A 20,702-nucleotide genomic window follows, 5' to 3' on the forward strand; every position below is an offset into this window, starting at 1 on the left:
CTCCCGGTTCCTCGAGCACTTTAAAAACCATTTTCATTCTCAAGGAAGCTTTAAAAGATGTTATTTATAAACTACTACAAAGAAAAGAGGAGCTTCCCTTTTTGAAAAGGTTCAAGTCTAAAGCCTCTTTAGAAAGTTTGAGCCATTAACCACTGAAAAACCCACACGTTTTGAAGAGTGTACACTGTGAGCAAACGTAAGCATTCTGACTCATACTGTGTAATGTGAAAATGTCCAAGTACCAGAATCTGATTTGTACCTTTTTTTTTTGCATTTCACCTCTTACAGAGTGAGGAAGGAGTCGTGTTGGCACCAGTGAGCATTTCCACTGAAAACTGGGACGTTTGCCAGACTGGCTCGAACCAACAACAGGAAGGTCCCGAAATGATGACTGGCAACCCAAACGGGGGAATTTGTAACCCCTTTAATACAAAAAAAAAAAAAAAGAAATCTTCCTGCTAAAGAAGGAGCCGATTCCATTCATTCATACAGCAAGAGCAGGAAAGGTGGTGATTATTGCTGCCTGTGTGCCATCCAGGACGACAATGCATGTCAAGTTTACAGACTGAAATTCAATAGAATGCCTTAGGAGATGAGGAACACTACTGTCTGATTGCAACGCAGGCAGAAAAAACAAACACTCGGACTCTCATGCTGCTTAACAGACAGAAAATCCATGAAGGCAGTGTGGTGAACATGAAACACGGTGATTTCATGAACCAGGCAAACTTGGTAGGAAATTTTTTTTTTTAAAGATTTTTTTGGGGGCTTTTTTCACATTTATTGGATAGGACAGTATAAAAACAGGAAATGAGCAGGAGAGAGAGAGAGAGAGACGGATCGGGAAATGACCTCAGGTCGGAATCGAACCCGGGTCCCCGGATTTATGGTATGGCGCCTTATCCACCTGAGCAACGACCAGGGCTCTACACTAACTTTTTTTTTTTTCAGGAGCACACGTGCTCCTAAGTTAAAAACTTTAGGAGCACAGGGAAAAAAATGTGGGCACAAGCAGGTTTTCATTTTAAAGGTTTATTGCAGCGCAAACCTTAGACACACCAACACACAAAATTCAATTGAGAATGAATGAATGAATGAACGAATGAATGAACAAACAGTAGCTAAACAGAGAGCAGAGCTAACAACATCATCAAGGACAGCTCCCACCCTGGCTCTGAGTTCTTTGACTTGCTGCCCTCAGGCAGGCGTTACAGGTGCATCAAAGCAACGACCAACAGACTCAAAAACAGTTTTTTCCCCACAGGCCATAACCACCTTGAACAATTAGCCTTTTTCACATGACGTCATTTGCAGGGGAACTCATATCCGTTTTCAGCCTTTTGAATGGAAGAAGAGGTATACGGCGGCAACATATGTTAACAAAACCGTGTCATTCACAGATAAGACTGATAATATTGTGCATTGTTGTTTATCATTACGTATTGTTAGCGACCATTCCAGTCACCTATCTGCCTTGTTTTGGAAAGGAAGTTTACTGACTTTCTATGGTTGCTACTTGTTAGCCAGCAGATTAGCATGCCGCCTCTTCTTCCATTCAAAAGGCTGAAAACGGATGTGAGGTTCTTCTGCAAGTGACGTAATGTGAAAAAGGCTAATTACATGCACTGACTGATGCCACTTCTGGCAGGTGCAACAATGCACCAACAAGGACCTAAAAGGACAATATTCTCACACTTACCTGATACAGTGCAATACTTATTACAGTGCAACCTCACAGAGCAACTTTTTAGTTTTTATAGCTTTTGTATATTTTATATTTATTATTTCTACACTTTTACATCCATACCCAATACAATGCAATACCAAATACAGTGCAATATCCTGAGTTTTGTAGCTGAACTGAGTTTCTATAACTAATGTGCAATTAACATCTGCAACTCAACACGCCCAGTTGTTTATATATTTTGTTTTTCTGCTGTGTTGTGACATGCACCATTTGTATATACTGTATATTATTTGTTTTTCTGCTGTGTTGTATGTTCCCATCTAAATGTTCCCATCTAAATGTTTTTCCTCGTCCATTCTTTTATTCTTGTTTCCACCATCATTGCTTTTAAAAAAACGCCGTTATTCTCTGCATAGCGAATATATTTCTCAGCTCGGTCCGAACCAGCTCTCAGTTATCTCTCAGTTGAATGATCTGATGAATCCCTAAAAAGCACTTTTCCCACCTAATGCCACACCCACAACATACAACCGTGGGAAAGAGGGGCAATCACAGAAAGATGTGGCAGAACGGCAAAAAAAAAAAATGCAACTTCCCCCCCCCCCCCGGCTGCCATGGGAACCACCGCAGGTGCAAGACAGAGGCAATGCACGCAACTACAGACAGGGAGCAAGGCGCAGGCAGAACACACACACACACAACAATACAGGCCGTTACTCGTTACACTATATTAGGTAGACTATCCAGTGCTGGATTTACATACTTTGCAGTTTAACGTTTGATACATTTTAGAATGTTAAACTCGTCGCGTCTGTGCTCAGTGCTTTCCTAAACTGTCGGCCGCAAGAAGCCCTCGCACGAATGCGCGTGGTTTTTTTCCGTCGTTCGCATGCTGAAAAATTCGCTCGCAAATGCGAGTGAAATGGGCGCACTGTAGAGCCCTGGCAACGACGCCCCCAAACTTAGTAGGAAATTTTAATCGATATAAAAGGTTACTGTTACTTCGTAGTTGGAGGTCAACAAATATTTTAATTTAAAAAGAAAAATATAGTCTTAACATTAAATACTTATCTATACAATATTTATAAGCCATGTACTCATTTTAGGGCGGCACGGTGGTGTAGTGGTTAGCGCTGTCGCCTCACAGCAAGAAGGTCCGGGTTCGAGCCCAGCGGCCAGCGAGGGCCTTTCTATGCAGAGTTTGCACGTTCTCCCCGTGTCTGCGTGGGTTTCCTCCGAGTGCTCCGGTTTCCCCCCACAGTCCAAAGACATGCAGGTTAGGTTAACTGGTGACTCTAAATTGAGCGTAGGTGTGAATGTGAGTGTGAATGGTTGTCTGTGTCTATGTGTCAGCCCTGTGATGACCTGGCGACTTGTCCAGGGTGTACCCCACCTCTAGTCAGCTGGGATAGGCTCCAGCTTGCCTGCGACCCTGTAGGACAGGATAAGCAGCTACAGATAATAGATAGTATTTATTTTATTTATTTTTTAAACATTAACCATATTCAACCCATCACCACATATTTCTCTACACTTTATAATTTTCCAACAAACACCCAGCATCATGCTGTGACAGGAAAACCCTCAGCAGCAGCATGTCAGAGCTGCTGTAATGAAAAATCAAATCAACACCTACTGACCAATCAGAAGCCAGAATTCCCCAGCACAATTGGTCAAAAGAGATTAAAGACAATTATGAAATAATCCTGTAAGAATAAGGTTTTCAGGCCACACAAGATTACGAATGGAATAATCCCCTCATGGATAATGTACAAAACGACAAGGTCTCCGTTAAGCTCTGAAACACAAACTCCTTGCTGAAGGACACACAATCCAGCAGCAACACAACATTTGGATGGGGACAATAGTAAACGTTAAGAGCCTGCTCCGAGGCAGAGGATCATCAGGAGGATTTGTGCCGTATTAACGCTGCAGCAGGATGTAAAACTAGAGCTGAATAAAAACACGCAGTCCTCACTGTCCAGGTCTCCAAACGTGATAGCTGAGATGCGTGTGGTGTTGCTGAGATCTTTAGTATGGACTGAAACCAGTTTCTCTAAAGTTCCTCCACAGCTTCTCTGAACATCCAGGAAACAGCAGGTGGAGCTTTCCATGTTGAAGTGGGGCTCATTTATTAAGCTGGAGATGAACAGATTTATTCACAAATTTGCTCCGAAACACGTTCGTATCCTAATTATGGGTTAATTTACGCACAAGACGACTAATTTTCAACCCCGACTTGAGCTCATATAATCTGCATGGATTACTCCACTTTTATATTTAGAACATACCTACGGCTCAACATTAACGCTTTAATCCACTCATCCAGTCAGACAAGCAGCAAGATCTCACTCACCCGGACCATAACCTTTTTATTCCTATGTATTTACTAGTTCAAAGAAAGGAAAGTGATTAACAAAAGTTTATGAAAAAGCAGGTATGGTTATAATTACGCTTTAATGATTAATAATTTTTCAACAAAAAAGCCTCAAACATTAACTGTAACAAATAAAAACAACCCAATGCCCCATTATGGTGTGCGTGTGTGTTCTAACCCATTACCTGATCTTCGGTTTTAAGAGTTAAGGCCAATTTATGCTGACAACCCAGTCCTCGCAGACAGCGTCGCAGACAGTGTCTGCGTAGCCCCCCCACCTTCGCAGACGCTCTGCGCGCACCTCCCAAAAATTGTGACCACCGCAGAAGCCTCGCAGACAAGAGGGCTCCGATTGGTCCACTCTACATCCGCTGCACACGCACTTCCGCTTCCCTACTTTCCCGGTTTGTTTTGTTTTCACAACCGGCATTTTTAAAAACACGAGCGAAGATGGAGCAGCATGAAGAGCGGTTGATTGAGGAAGTACGTACATCTATACGACTCCAGTTCTAGTCATTATAAAAATAAAAAAAAGTTCTAGTCATTATAAGTAACCGGAGGATAAACGCTCCACTAACCACACCCACCAACTACTCCTAGCGACTTCGTGCCCCCTTGCGTTGTGCCGGTGAATAACATCGCGCACGCCTATTACTCCCCGCTCAACGATAAATTACAACTGTCTGCGAAAAGCTATCTGCGAAAGCCTTGTCGCAAGAGCATGCAGAGGCCTTTAGACTCACCCAAACTCAAAGCGTCTGGAGGAAATAAAGTTAAATCCTGATTAATCCAGTAAAACCTGAAGTATAAATTAATTTAAAAAGAAAACGAGTCGGACATGACAAAGGTGACAGAATCACGCTGTAAATGAAAACAAACTGTGAGTGAGTTCAGCACTGTCGTAAATTTCCCCCGACATATTTCACCACATTTGTGATGGTTAATGTGAACCATACAAAAGAAAAATACAACAAATGCCCGAATGAAAAGATGATTCAACGCACATTTATTTTATTGAGGTATTTGATCGCCAGTTCTCGGATGTCGATCAAGTCTAATAACCTATAACTAAATATTACAACACGGTTATTTTTACACACACCTGCTGTACTCTGCTTCCCCGGAATTTTGTAAACAATAACAGGGACAGATCACTGAGGAGATTGAACTAGATTTGTTGGATCTTACTGATGTAACTCGTGAATAATTACTATAAAAATGGCCATTTTCAACAAAATGTTCAACTCGTCCCGTTGGACAGGCAGATGCAGATTTGACTTGTTCGAATTAAACATTTGGGCTTCCCGGACAGTCGGGCTACCATTAATGTTGAGCCCTGGATACCAAGGAGTTTAAAATCATTTATTTTAATTCCGTTCACAGCGTTTAGCAGACGCCCTTATCCACAGCGACTTACAGAAGAGCTTTGGAGTCTCAATCAAAAACACATCCTCATATTAATCCACTGACCGCAAGTTGGCCTAGTGGTTAGCATATCCGCCTCTCGACCGGGAGATCACGAGCTCTACTTGCGGTTGGGTCATACCAAAGACCATCATAAATATGGTACCTACTACTGTCTGGTAAGGCACGCTGCAATACAGATGTGAGTGGGGAAGTCAAACTCTCGCGGTTACCAGAGGACCCACACCCAACTGTAACCCTAGCTGTATAGGCGAGAGGCCGAGGGCTACAGAAACAGAGATCAGCGCCGCACCCATACGCCTAAGAGTTGGTTAGTACTGGGACAGGAGACTGCCTGGGAAGACCAGATTCTGGCGTGAGAGAGACTTTGACTTGATACTAGTTCACTAGGTCTGGGACTAACAGTAGCATCGAGAACATTTAGTGAAAACCAATCACTATTTTATTGCCAATAAATAAAGAACATAAAATAAAGGAAGCAATCTGACACAACCCTATGAACTATGAAGGGTGAAGTTTATAACAGTAAAGGGGAATAAGTCTGGAATGTGAGGTCAAAAAAAAAAAAAAAAAAAAAAAGTGTGATGAGCAGGTGTCCAGAAACTTTTGGCCATACAGTGCCTCATTACCCCATGCAGTCTCAGTCAGTGTGTAGTGAGATTTGTGCATTTTATTGTCTGAACTTCCCGCTGAGCTTTTGTTGCATCTCTCTGTCTGTCCATCCCTCTCTCCCTCTGTCAGTGTCTCCGTCTCTCCATCTGTCTCTTGCTCCCTCCTTCCACCGCTCCCTGTCTCTCTCTCTCTGCCTCTCGCCCCATCTGTTTGTCTCTTTCCATCTGTCTCTCACTCTCCCTCCATCTGTCTGTCTCCCCATCTCCCTCCCTCCATCCATCCACCCATCTCTCTCTCCATCTATCTGTCTGTCTGTCTCCCACACACAGGGAAAGTGCATCATCAGTTTAACCATTTCCACCCCTTTTTTTTTTTTTAACCAGATCTGTTTTTGTAAACTTATCCAAGACTGCTGAACCAATTTTCTGATTCTGTACATTTTTTACACCCCCAACTCAGACCATTTCTGATAAATAAAACCCATTTTTCATCCTAACAATACATCGACTGACGAACACGGCTAACAATTGTGACGGGAGTCCACCCGTCACCGTGAGACCCAACGAATCCAGCCGTCTGGGAGCTCGTAGAGGTAGAGGAAGCAGCTCTTTTGTTTTCCTAATTCGTGACCTATTCCCACCCTGTTCCCACCTTTCACAACACCGGCTGCTTTCTGAATGACATCCTGTTTGGACGCTCAGACGATCCCCGTTTCCCAGCATGCCCTTGGGTGAGCTGGCCAAGGCCACAGGGAGCGCTGTCCAATCCAAACTCCTCCACCATCACCCTGATGGCTATATCCTGCTTTATCAAAGCCCGGAAGTGGAACGTGTGTGGAACAGCGTGGCTCCAGTTGCCACTCCTCCTTGGGACAGTTTCCATTTTTAGCCTGAAGAGACCTGGACCTTCATCACATTATAAATAAACCTGTCGCAATTCATGAGATTTTATAAAAAAAAAAAAAAATCACAGTGATAAAGAATTCTGGATTCCGATTGGTCAGAACGTAACACTAATGTAAGAACAGGAACTAAATATTTTACTTTAAATGGAACTATAAATGAATTATAAAATTGTAAATTGCTGCACGATAAGAGGAGTGTGCTGTTGTAGGAAAATAATCAACTTCCGAGTGATAACTGGAACTACATCACACCAACCCAGTGTTGTTTATTTTCCTGTAACAGCACAACACCCACAGTGTTTTACTCCTCACTTACGATTTTAACGTAATTAAGATTATATCAGATTTAACACTGCATCATGCCAGCACGATGACTCATCACTTAGTTTATAATGCAACCTGAAAAAGCAGAACTGCAGCAATCTGAGAAAATCCCACAGCAAGTGACTCCACCCAACAGTTTAACATAAACTAATCAAGGCTGTGAAACCGTGTTGGATATCTAGCCTCAGGTTAAACACTTCTCAGGATTTCTAAAGATGCTGATCTCAAGCGTTTCCTGTGGCGTTACGAAACAAAACCACAGAGGATTCAGAGGAACAGGACTCACTGGGGATTAATCAAAGTGGGAGGAATGGTGTACAGATGTGCTTTCTCCTGAAACTTCAAGTTTGTTGTTACAAGATTTTATCTTTAAAACCAACAATATTTTATTTCATAATAAACAAATCAGTTTAAATCTTTTGGTTACTGCACTTCAAAATATATCTAGTCGACGTGTAACAGCATTTAAACAAACAAATCAATCTCACATATGAAAGATCAGTTATTATTAGAGATTGCACGATTTCCATCATCCCCAGGCCAATTTTACCATCCCGGGCTATATTTCTACTGCTCCCAGGGCAGTTTTTACTGTCCCTGAAGCAATCTTATTGCCCCAGTCCAATTTCCACCATCCATGGGATAATTTTTTACCATGCCTGGGCCAATTTCTACTGCCTCCAAGTGAATTTTTACCACCCCAAGCCAGTTTTTAATCATTCCCAAACCTATTTCTCCAGCTCCAGGCCAGATTTTACCATTCCAGGCCAATTCTTACTGCCACAGATCATCCCCGGGCCCATTTTTACCAAAACCTGGTCAAATTTTTACTGCCTCTGGGATAATTTGGACTGTGCCTGGGCCAATATTTCTATCCCCAGGACTTCAGGATGCCATTAGCTTCAGGCTCTGCAACACTGTGCCACTAACTGCTCCTTTCTGGCATTTAAAAAAGAAAAGAGCTATGAAATTAATAATTCGATCTCAATCAACATGAGATGCTTACCTAATCAGTTAATTAGACAACAGGTTGTTCTTGGCATGGACACAAACACTGCGTCACCGTGGTGTTTAATGCCACAGTTCTTGTTTTTGAACGGTTTTTCCAACACAGACTCTTTTCTCCTGACTTCGGAGCCAAATCATCTAAATAAAACCCCAAGTCTCAAGGCTCAGAGAGTCTATTAAAGAGATCGAGCTGATTACGTAGCTTTTTAAACACACCATTAGCCCTAAGAGCAGCTCACGAAGCTCTCATAGGGCACTAACGACCCACATTACCCCCGGGCTCTCAGCAGCTACTACAGAGCTGCTCGAGCAGAACGTCCTGCACTCACCACCCACCAAGTCCCTCGACCCACACGGCGCTGAAACAAAAAGGCACCGCAAACCAACAGCTCAGAGGACAAACAACACACACAAAAGGAGAACTGGTTCTGGAACTGGAACGACGCTCACTGGTGTTTATTTGATTTTAGCAGTGGGAGGTTTGGACGACATGGGTGGTCACCGCCTGACAAAACATCAGGCTGCAATAATTAAAAAAAAAAAGATTTACATAATCCATGACAAGTTTAGAATGACAGAACAACAATTTAACTTTATTTCAGCGTGAACACAAATGCAGGGCTGGTCGATGAGACGACACGATATCATGATAAATTGTCACGACATGCTTGTAGATACAGTACAATTGGCTATTTATTCATTAAATAATTTTAAAAACTGACTGGAAACATGATTTGAGGTTACATTTGTTTTATACATTTTTAATGTTTTTCTCCTTTTCAATAATTTTTAAAAATGTATCAAATTTAAATGAAACAGACCAACAGATTTTAATACAAAATTTGCAAGGTTAAAAAGAAACTAAAAAAAAAAAAAAAAAAAAGACTGCTGGAAGTTCTCAGGTAAATAAAACAAATTTAAAAAAAAAAACCACCCACCACGATATGCCTTAAAATATCGTGAATTGTACACATTTCTTTGAGAACCGCGATACAGTACTTGTCATCTCACCCCACCCCTAGTCCTTTTCCGTTTCATGGAATGGGTTTACTGCTCCATGAGGAACCCACGGATGACAAGAAATGAAGATTTTCTTGAAGTTGACACAACGTTGCAACTTTACAGCAGTTAATTTATTTTAACATTAGCTCGCAGTAGAAATAACATTAATGTACATGTTTAGGGGATGGATCAACAGTAATACTGTGAAGACAAAAGCGTACTGAACAAAACAATAACGGAGGACAGTATTAATCAATCGTTTAAACACAGTGGTAAAAATGAAAGTATTTATTATGAAACAAAAAGAAATAAGATCAAAGCCCTTAAAAGTTCTTCCTTCTGACGGATTTTGATTTGTGGAAATTTGTCTGTCGTAATTTTGACTGACACGTGGAAAATTTCATGCGTATTGTTTTGTCGTTTATTATAAGAGCTTGTTGTAGAAGGCGTGGCCTTCCTTTAGCAGGTCACATGACCATAACATGTCTGTCGGCGAGACGTAAATCCCACAAATAATTCCAGTAATAGTTACATTAATTCTCATTGTGTAAAACTAATCCAGTCTGAAACGGGCTTTAGAAAGATATTTTCAGAAATGTCACGAAAGGAAAACACCAGGATTATTATTTTTTTTAACCTGGGCTTTATTTTCTCATCTCTTAGGAGCCGACTATTTACCAGAGGCAAAAATGATTAAAACGGGTGCAGTATTGAGGTACACAGCTGTACCGTGTAATCCTACCGGGCAAACATCCACATTAAAGTAAAGCGTCTGACAACATGGTGAGGATCCCTACAGAGATACACCTGCGTGTTTTTACCACAATAACTGTAAAGAAACCGTTTCTACATTCGTCATTTTATCTTTCTCTTCTTCTGGTCTCTGATGCGGCACCACATTCAGTGTCTGTAGCTGATCATTATTCAGGGATGTTTACTGTTTTCTGAGGTTTACAAATGGAGTAGTAGTCACAAAATTTGAAGAAATCCATTTCCAAAGTAATTCCTGAATATTTAGAATATTAGATCTGTTCTCTGTTTACACTCCGCCATTTATTTCGTCAGAACAGAACGATTTGCTTTGTTTGTTTTAAATTACACGTTTGTGTTGCCTCACTTTATTTCTTCTTTAATTAAAGGCAGAATAAGCGATTTTTTTAAAGAAACCTTTTTAGCTACATTTCTTGAAATTCCGTTTACATCCCAATAGCAATGAATAAATCAAATGTTCTAACAAAAAAAAAAAAAAAGACAAATCAGTCATCTGTAGCTCTTGCATGGCTGTAAAAAGCACGTCCACTTGGACGTCTACCTCTGCTTGTGCACTCTATACGCATGACCAAGGTCTTCCACAAAGCCAGACAGGAATAAATGCTAAAGCTAGAGAGATATTCGGACAAGAATGGCAGACAAATGGCCACCAAAATTTCCAGTTATACCCAGCATTATACCTACAACAGCTTGCACTGATAAACAAAACAAGAAAAACTAAAACGCAAAAGTTACAAACTTTGCCTTCACATGCTTTCAGAATTATAGTAAATACGAGCTGCCAACTTGGAATGCTGCTTCAACTCATAATTTCAAGTAGGAACTTCAGAAAATTTTGATACCAGATTTCCTGAGTTGGGATAACCTTCAACCTTTCAACAGAGGACAGATTCATCAGTGGATGGGACACAATTGCTTATTTTTAGCAATACGACTATCATGAGCTATTGCTCGTGGACAAACTCATCTATAATCCATGCCCACTTTACTTGATATACGTTATTTAACAGAGCACATGATACGTGCATTCTGTAAACAAAATAGGATTTCTCAAGAAACAAGTGAGAAGGAATCTTTTGTCTGATTTGTTTTGTTTTTGGGGGAAATTCTGTTACTTGGCTCCGACTCCTCTCCCTAGTGGACTCGTCCTCCAGCAGGAGTCAGACAGTGCGCGTTCACGTGTTTTGGAGGAGTGGCTTTGAAGGAAGCCTTTAATGCCAATAATATAAAATGTTCTTAAAGGTACTCGTAGGTCCTGACCTAGCAAACTAGCACAAAAACACAAGAGATGAGGAGACGGCTTTGAAGAAGACAAGTAGTAAGAAAACCTTCTGAAGAAAGCTTCGGTTTTATCAGGACTATGGTTATTTTAACCCCCCGTCAGAGGTAACCCTGATCAGAACAGTTTCTGCTCACAACCTGCACCATTCCTCAGCCATATAAAAGAAACACAGATTTCATTTTTCTTACACACATTTGGCAGGACAGATCATGAAGATCATGAAAATGGAGCCCAAAGCCGAGGTATGATATTCCGTCCCAGGGTTTATTCACAGACACAGTTGTTACGGACACTCGAGTAATGGAGATACACAGAGAATCATTTTATAATCGAATTGTGAGGCACGTGAGGATTCCCAAACAAATATTAAATACAAAAAGACACAAACGTATGGAAATAAAACAGTGATCATGTGACAAATGCGTCCCAAACATAACCAGAGTACAAATTTTTTTAAAAAAATTGCAAGATCTAAATATTCACGATCAAGCATCTGAACGCCATTTGCATTACGTTACGTTATTTTTGTTGCATCCTAAACATTTATCCATTAGCTATCAAAATTCTCCATGAATAAAACTTATGGAAACCTATAAACATATGAGCTATTCACACTAACAACACATTCCATGCTAAATATGTTTATGTTCCATTAAACCGATAGTGTGAAGGAAACTCAGGACGTCTAACAAAACAGAAGTTCTCTCTGTGCCAACGACGCAGGCCGAGGTTTATAATCCATCTGACCGGGAAGGAAACTCAAGCCGAGACCCTGCTGAACACCATGGGACGTTTTTCCATCCACCTGTAACACAGATGAGCATCAGGAACGCACCGACGGCTGCAAACACACAAATCCACATACTCTGGTGTAATAAGTCTACAGCAGGGTGGGAACGGAGGGAAAAATAAATATAACGTGGAAACCCTCATTAGTCATCAATAGTGGAACAAGTTCAATACATACAAGTTCAAATAGTAAAAACAAAGGACGCCAAAAATTGTGGAAACGTTTCCATGGAGAAAGCACAGTCACGGTTCCTTTTCTTTTTGGGGGTTAAACTGAACTGTGAAAATTCTGACCTGGAGAAATGACGCAAGAATGAGCTTTCTGGAAAGAAACAAACAAAAGAATAACAACCCCGCCGGCCAAGACCATGAAAAAACAAAATGGCGGAATTTCCAAACAAAACGATTCAATTCATTTCACCTCTCGTCTCTGTTCAAGGCTACGCTCATACGGAGAAACTTACTGCTCAAATTTTACCTCAAATCGGATCTCTTTACAGTTGATTCATTTTATTATTGTTTTTAGGGCTTATGAACATGAATGCTGTTTTTCCTCCATAGAACAGTCACCGCTGTGAAATTTCAAACCCCCAGACGTTCAGAAATTCACTGTCCGTTTTAGTGTAACACACATACAATACAACGTCACTGAATGCTCCTTGACATCACTTTTTCACCAGCCTGATCGGTCAGAAGGTGTGCGTTATTTCTGTATAACAGCGCAGCTTAAACAGGATTTACAACAGGTTAATATTAACCTGTTATCGTTTCCATAGTAACAGGCCATTCAACGGGACCTATATGGAAGGCGCGCCATATAACGCAAGAAGAATAGTAAGAGATTTTTTAAATGTTGTTGCTGTTTAGGAAGGTAAAATGTGTAATTCTTGATGTCGTAGCATTTATTTAACATTTACGGAAAGAGTCTCCAGTGTCAGTGTTTTGTAAAGTTCCCCAAAGGTTGTGGGAGCTGGTGAAGGAATGACTGTTTATCACAATACAAGTCAGAACAGAAACTAACTCGTCTCACGGATGCTCCAGAACGTTGATTTTTAACAACAATGATTAAAACATGGAACGCATCATCTGTTAACGAACTAAACACTGTAAGCTTTGCAGAATAAAACACTCTGGACTGAACTATTTAATTATTTCACCGCCAAGGAAGACATTCATCAGAGAAAAATCCCAACCCAAAGCAGACGTTTCTCTCCTCACTCAGCGTAGGACTTTCTGTAGACCCGAACCCAGGAGCACGCCGTGATCCTAAACCAGCTGCCGCAGGTTAAAGGCCAGACGTCCAGGTCACCTTCCCGAAGGAAGTGCTTCTATTTTGAGACACGAGTCACAATGTGCTGAAGTACAGAAGTGACAAGGCTGCTGTGACTGATTTGTTTTTTTCCACCCGATTGACTAAAAGCAAATTTATCCAAATATCGGAATTTGTGAACACATTATCCGTATGATTCTAGTGTAGTTACGTTTGATATGTGATTACACCGTTATACTTCTTTGCAACGCAATGTTACACGCCGTTTTGGACAAAAATCGCTCATCATAAAAGAACTCCTAGCCTGTACGCTAATTAAGTTAAAACGTCCTCACATGTTCATCAGCTGATTTAGCCCAGCTGTGACTGATGCCTTCAGAAATATTAATTTGAATCCACCAAAAAAATAAATTAAAAAATTCCAGTGTGAACGTGGCTACGAAGCTCGAGCTAAACTCCACCAAAAGGATGGAGGATAGAAATCTTTCCTTCCTACATCACCTTGCATTTTAGGGTGGTGTCATTTTTTTGAATCGTAGATCTATCATCAGCAAATCTTCATTGTATAATCTGAAAAGATTACGTGTCATCAGTTAAGCAGCAGTGATTCGATTCTGCACGTTTTACGCATTTCCTTCTGAAACAAGACGTCAGAGTGATGGTGTGTGGAAGCTGGCCAAAAACGTTTGAGATGTGCCACCCCACACCTCTGTCCAATCTAATCAAACCTATACACTGCAACCCCGCTATAACAAACTCCTTGGGGGACGTCCAAATATTGTCATACCGAAATGGACCCACTTGTCACACCAAACACTCAGTCTTGCATAAAACAAGCCCACCTGTGTTTAATTTATATTTACGCTTAATTCACTTACATATTTAAGAAGTAAAGGAAATAAGAAGCTCTTTTCAGCGTCAAAAATAACATGAATATTGTACACTTTCAGTTCATAAAAGTATGTATGTGTGGCAGCGAGGGCGTGGTCGCATGTCGGCTGTGAACAGCAAAGATCCAGGTTGAACCTTACTGGCTGTCTATTAATGAGTTTCTGTGTCTTTCAGATGGACAGTAACGAGAGAGAGACGAGTTCCCCAACATGTGGAGAACACGTGATGAATCACCCCTCCAAAATCACCCCTCCTTCATGGTGTCCCTCAGGGCTCTGTCCTGGGACCCTTACCATTTGTAATATACATCCTCCCTCTTGGCCACATAATACAGCATTATGGGCTCAACTTTCACTGTTATGCAGATGATCCCCAAATTTACATTCAAACCAAACCCTCTCACCCACTCCCTCCGTCCAATCTTGTCAACTGTCTAAATGCAGACAACAATTGGATGGTGCAGAATTTTCTTAAATTAAATCAAGACAAAACAGAAGCCATCCTCATTTCCACCCCTTCTATCTTGAAAAAACTGGAGCACTCACAGCTATCTATTCCTGGTTATTTCACTTCCACTACTCTTGAAGTAAGAAATCTGGGTGTTATTCTGGACTCTACTCTCTCTTGACTCACACGTTAAAAATATTACTAAAACCAGCTTTCTTTCACCTGAAAAGTCTCTCCAAACTCTGTCCCTCTTTGACTTCATCTGCAGCTGAAACGCTTATACATGCTTTTATCACCTCAAGACTGGACTACTGCAATGCCCTGCTCGATGGCATCCCAGCCAAGCGACTAAATAGGCTGCAATATGTCCAAAACTCAGCTGCTCGGGTACTCACTCACACCAGGCCCTGGGATCATATTACTCCTATTCTCTACAACCTGCACTGGCTCCCAGTCAAATACCGCATCCAGTACAAAATTATCCTGCTTGTCTATAAATCCCTACATAACCTGGCCCCTCCCTATTTATCAAATCTCCTAACTCCATATCAGCTACCTCTAAATCTTCACTCCACAGATGTCCACCTATTAGCAGTCCCTTACTCTCGGCTCTGCTCTATGGGTGACAGGGCGTTCAGTGTTAATGGCCCTAAGCTGTGGAATGCCCTGCCACTAGCGTTGCGCCAATGCTCAACACTGTCCTCTTTTAAAAAACAGCTAAAAACACATCTCTTTAGCTTGGCCTTTTCTCTCTGATTTTTAATAATGGTATTATTGATTTCTCATGATATTGTTGTTCTTATACTATTGTTTTGCTTTTTACTGTTTTTTTACTGTTCAGTGTCCTTGGGTACCTTGAAAGGCGCTTATAAATAAAATGTATTATTATTATTATTATTATGTGAGATTTACGTGTACGCGAGCCAAACCTCTAGTGACTGAAAACTGAAAGATAAATAATTAATAAAATGCACCGTGACCTGTTGTGTCTGTCTGTCTCCTGGTTCCTCATTGCTCCAGAATACCAGCTGATACAGTATACTACTACAGCATCCCATCTATTTTACTTGCTGAAGAAACCTGCAATCCTGGGTTGCTCTTTCTTCGATCGCTTAAATGTCCGAGTCGCTATTGCAGTTCATTGACCGAGTTAAAGGACCACGAACGGAGGTGATGATATCTTTGTTCTGGAAATGACGAAGGTGACCGGTGTAGGTTTTAAATTTTCACCATTCAGTTAATTCATGTGCTGCAAATCACTGATGTCCGCAGTCATTTTGTCCTTTTATCGATCCTTTGTTTCCATTCTCGATAACCGTTAGTGATCAACACATAAGTGAGGCTTGTTAAGCCTTTGTTTTATGGCATTAATATGTATTAACTGCGGACTTGATTACTTTTTGTTCGTCCCTGGGGGGGGAGGGAATAGGAGCACATGGCTCGGTGATGTGTTTTTTTTTTTTGAAGACTCTGACATCGTCATTAAAAGACAGGGGACACGATCTTGGTTCGTTACGAGTTTGTTATAGCACGGTTGCAGTGTATGTTCTCGAGGGAGATCACAAAACTAGCACCGGAAGTGACGGGGGAGGGGGGAAACAGCTTTCATTGTTTTTTCCAGAAGTGATCATTATCAGCAAAGCATTTTTCTAGAAACATCATTGTTGAGACAGCTCTGAAATACCAGATTTTTTTCCCCAAAAAAAAATATTATTGCATTGTTGTCCATAACGCACTAAGGGGCAACTATAAAATTAGACAACACCAGAAAATTTGTTGGGGTTTTTTCCCTCGATATATTACCATATTGATGTTACTAACACTTAGAGACAGCTCTGAAACATCAGCATTGTTTTTTCCTAGATATATTATGGGACAACACTGAAGGACAGGAACAATAAGGTCCGGAGCACTTCATTTAAAAACTATTCTAGCAGTTTCCATAAGTATATAATGCAGCACCTGTCCGAGCCTGGTGGCGTTATATACCACGCACTGTGCAGTATATATTTAATATTTAAATATTTAAAAACATGCCTTAATCACTTATAACAACATGAGTTTGTCACTCAGTGATGTGTCATATGATGTTAATAACCTGAGTGTCACTAGTTAGTATAGTGACCTTGCTGTATCCATGACATCATGACATCTGTTTGGACTCAAAACAAAAGAAGCGTTGTTTTTATTGACACTAATAACACAAACAAAAGATTTTTGTGAAAAGTGCTGAAAGTTCAGTAGTACAAAGTGGCAAAGGATTAAATACACATGTTTAATTTAAATCATTAGTCAAAAACGTTGAATATGCAGGGGTTTTTTTAGCAAAGAGGAAGCTTAAAGGGGCGACTCCCCATTCCCAGAATTCAATTCGCTGTATTGTTTTGAAATCATGTGACTGCTAGTCTGCTCGTTAATTGTGTAGCAAAACTTCCGTTAATGATCCCTTTGACACAGATCAAGAACTTTTTCCTTCATCTACGTCACACGTGGAACCTCTGAACAAAATCCACCTGATCTTTTCTTTTCTTCACAGCTGTCCGCAAAACAACCGAGGATGAGTCGGGTCACTACACCAGAAGAACCATACGAAAACAGAATAAATACTTTGACAAAGCATCTTTAATTTCATGTTTGTTTAAAAACTGTGGCCTGTGATATCACTGAATTGTTATGGATTGTTTCTGGAATATCGCTACCGTCAAAAATGGCGACTCACTCCTTGCCACAGAGGCTTCTGGGAGGAGTGAGCCACCCCTTTAATAACACCAGCGATAAGAAATGTTTCTTGAGAAGATTCACAAGACTTCGATCAGGATCGCTTAATCACAAAGCCTGACTGCACCTGCGAGGAGGTTACGCACACACAACAAAGAATTTAATGGCTGTGTGTCGACCTTTTAGACTAAAGATTTGAAAGGTGTTGAAAACACGTGGCCCGAATTCAAGAGGAAATACAAATATAACAAAAATAAATTCACTTAAAAAAAAATCCAAAGACTGAAATTATCTTCACAAAAAACACTACTCCAGTTAGTGTCCATGCAAAATGAGCAGAAAGGGACTTGGACTTTATTCCCTCCAAAATATTTATCCTTAAAATTCCCTTTTTAAACTTTTGAATTGCAGAGTTTTGCTTTTTTTTTTAAAAAAACAAATAAGTCATCTGCTATACTTGGTACTTTATACAACATTTGCTTAAATATTAACTTATTTATTTTTTAACCTTTCAGTTCTACTTTTTATACTTGAAATATCTAAATACATCGAAACACGTACTTCACAACAACTATTTGAATTATTTAAGTTATTTAAAATTATCCCCCCCCAAAAAAAGAAAAAAAAATATTCAGACTGTTCTGTGCAGTAAATATTTGCAGCACTTACTGCTCATATTTATACAGGGTGCCAATACTTTTGGACTGGGCAAAAGGATTAAGTTTGGGACACTGTGCCTATTTTTGGCGTGTATAACAATATTTAGACCCTTTTCATTTACGAAAATAAAGTAAGAAAACATGTCACTAGAATACTATTTTTAAAAAAAGATGAATAAAAAAGGATTTTCAAGCCATATGACAAAACAAGACAGTGTGAAAATGAAATACAACCTTGCTTAAGAAAAGTGATATTTTTAAATAAGGAGTGGTTTAAATCATGTCAATATAACGCGGAAAATATGTATTTAATGTATTTTTGGAAATGAAGATTGTACTGTAGGTGTAATGATTAATTGAAGGCAGATGATGAGTGCTGGTAAGAAGGCGTCGAGCTAAAGCAGTTAGCTTCAGGGAAAAGTCGCTGCTGTGTTTTATTACTTTACCAGATAATCCATGAAACGCCTCGAAATCTTGCTGTTGTCCTCAGGAAAGTGAAATCCAGGCCGAAGAATCAGACTTCCCAAAGAAATGCCGTGTAAAGCGACTGCATCCAAAAACTAATAGTGTGTGTGTGTTGTGTGTGTGTGTTCCCCGCCTCTCCCTTCGGTAGAAAAACATTAACGTTAGCTTTCAAATACCTCACAAGAACAACCAGCCTTCTTCTCTCTCTATTAAACTTATCAATATTTTTAAATATCTTATTATACATCCATCAACATGGCTTCCATTTATCTTTATTTGTAATCCTTTAAAAACAATCAACTAAACTCCAGCGAGAAAGAGAGTGTGTGTACTGTAAGTATGTGTGTCAGTGTGTTTAGGTTTTGAAGCAGGCTAAAAAAGCTGCTAGCACGACTTCACGTTAACATTCTCATCTCGCGAGACTTCATTCGACCCGACGTCAGTCAAACACCGATAAAGCTAATCAAGCGCAAAACTCGATAAAACTCAATCGATTGTGCCTTAAGAAAGAAATTTTGAGGTAAAGTTATATCAGTTGTGTAAAACCGAACTGTTTACTGGTGTCAATTCGGCTCCGAAAATGTCCATTTTGAGCCGTTTGTGAACCAGCTCAATGTTGGTCACGTGATCAATATCGTTTCCCCGCCTGCGCCTCACAGAAAACTGCATCTCGAGCTAGCCGAGTGTTGCTAGCAACTATGACACGTCAAAGCGTCCGCCATTTTGGAGAGGTTCATATTGCCATCCAGTCCATAGACTTTATCTCGAAATCTTGATTGAATCAGGTGATGTAATCAGGAGGAATCCTGATTAAATATTTTCATTAACAAGCTTAAAATATTTTATAGTTATCGCTAAATGGTTTGAATGCACATATACAAACATATCCTAAAAACGATGTTGCAAAAAAAGGAATATACACTCTAAATGCATTTAAATCATAATCAGGATAATATATATACTTTTATATATTATAAAAGTATATATATATACTTCAAACTTCACAGTCAATTTTTAAAACAAAATTAGAGGGGTTTTTTATTGATGTGGCACAATAACCAGCAATAACAAGATGGCAATCAGAAAATCTAGTTTGGATTATATGCAAATATCTTTTCAGCAACATGACAGAAGTTACATCACGATAAATATATCAGATAAGGCCATTCAAGAACTTCATTTCTTCAAAGACGAAGAGTAAAAAGAAGATCCTAATCCTGTAAAAAAAAAAAAAAATAAACGTATTTTTTCTGAGCTTTAATCTCTGAAAAGTACTTCTTTGTTCTCTTGGCGTGAAATGTGATTTTGAAAACTAAACAAAAAAAAACCCCTCTAGATGATGTTGTATATTAAATTAATATATTGAAAAGTTGACCTTTCCAATATGGCGGACGTGTTGACGTATTGGTTAACGTTTGCTAGCATGTATAGCAGGCGGCTCAATTGAATACTTATTGTTGTGGCGCCATCTATAGGTCAATTTGTTATTAAAATAGTTAAAATGTTATCGTAAAGCAATCGTAGTTGAACACAATTGTGCATTATTTCACAATAGCTTGCATTTTATTCATGAAGTTTATTCTATTATTATCTAAAATGTGTAAGTATGAGAATAATTCGAAGTAAAGCAGTGTAAACAGTATATCCTGATCGTATTTTAAAGGCTATAACATCTCTGAACACGTGGCAGGATGTATGAAAGGTCTTATTCAAGGTCGTAAAGGTGTAATAAAGCTGATCATGAATAATTACCCTGCTGAGACAGAATCACTGATCATAATCAATGTCTCAGAAGATCATTTTAGTGCAATCAGTAGCATGCTTGGCCTGCAAACTTCAAATAATGTAACTGCAAGAAGTGTGTGTGGTTTTATCATTTTGTGTATAATAAAGCCTATTCTAGGCATTAAAAAAAAGTAAATGCCACTTCGTGACTGCATAATTATCCATGTCATAGCACTACTTTCAGTATATAATATATAAAATATAACTGTGTATTTATATCTAATATGCAAATACACAGACCCATTACTAGTTTCCTTTTACCATTCCTTTATTATTATGTACTATT

The 20,702-nt window shown here is 39.7% G+C and overlaps 1 protein-coding gene across 1 annotated transcript in view; it reads right to left on the minus strand.

Moving 5' to 3' along the window:
* Positions 1-19,226, minus strand: part of arl15b (ADP-ribosylation factor-like 15b) — a 114,725-nt gene extending 95,499 nt beyond the window's left edge. The window contains exon 1 of the mRNA XM_060908850.1: positions 18,613-19,226. Within this exon, the coding sequence (XP_060764833.1) occupies positions 18,613-18,624 (12 nt within the window). The 5' untranslated portion in view covers positions 18,625-19,226. The remainder of the gene's footprint in view (positions 1-18,612) is intronic.
* Positions 19,227-20,702: the final 1,476 nt, after the last annotated feature.

The sequence above is a fragment of the Neoarius graeffei genome, chromosome 25 (genome assembly GCF_027579695.1).
Source record: "Neoarius graeffei isolate fNeoGra1 chromosome 25, fNeoGra1.pri, whole genome shotgun sequence".
NCBI classification, from domain to species: domain Eukaryota; kingdom Metazoa; phylum Chordata; class Actinopteri; order Siluriformes; family Ariidae; genus Neoarius; species Neoarius graeffei.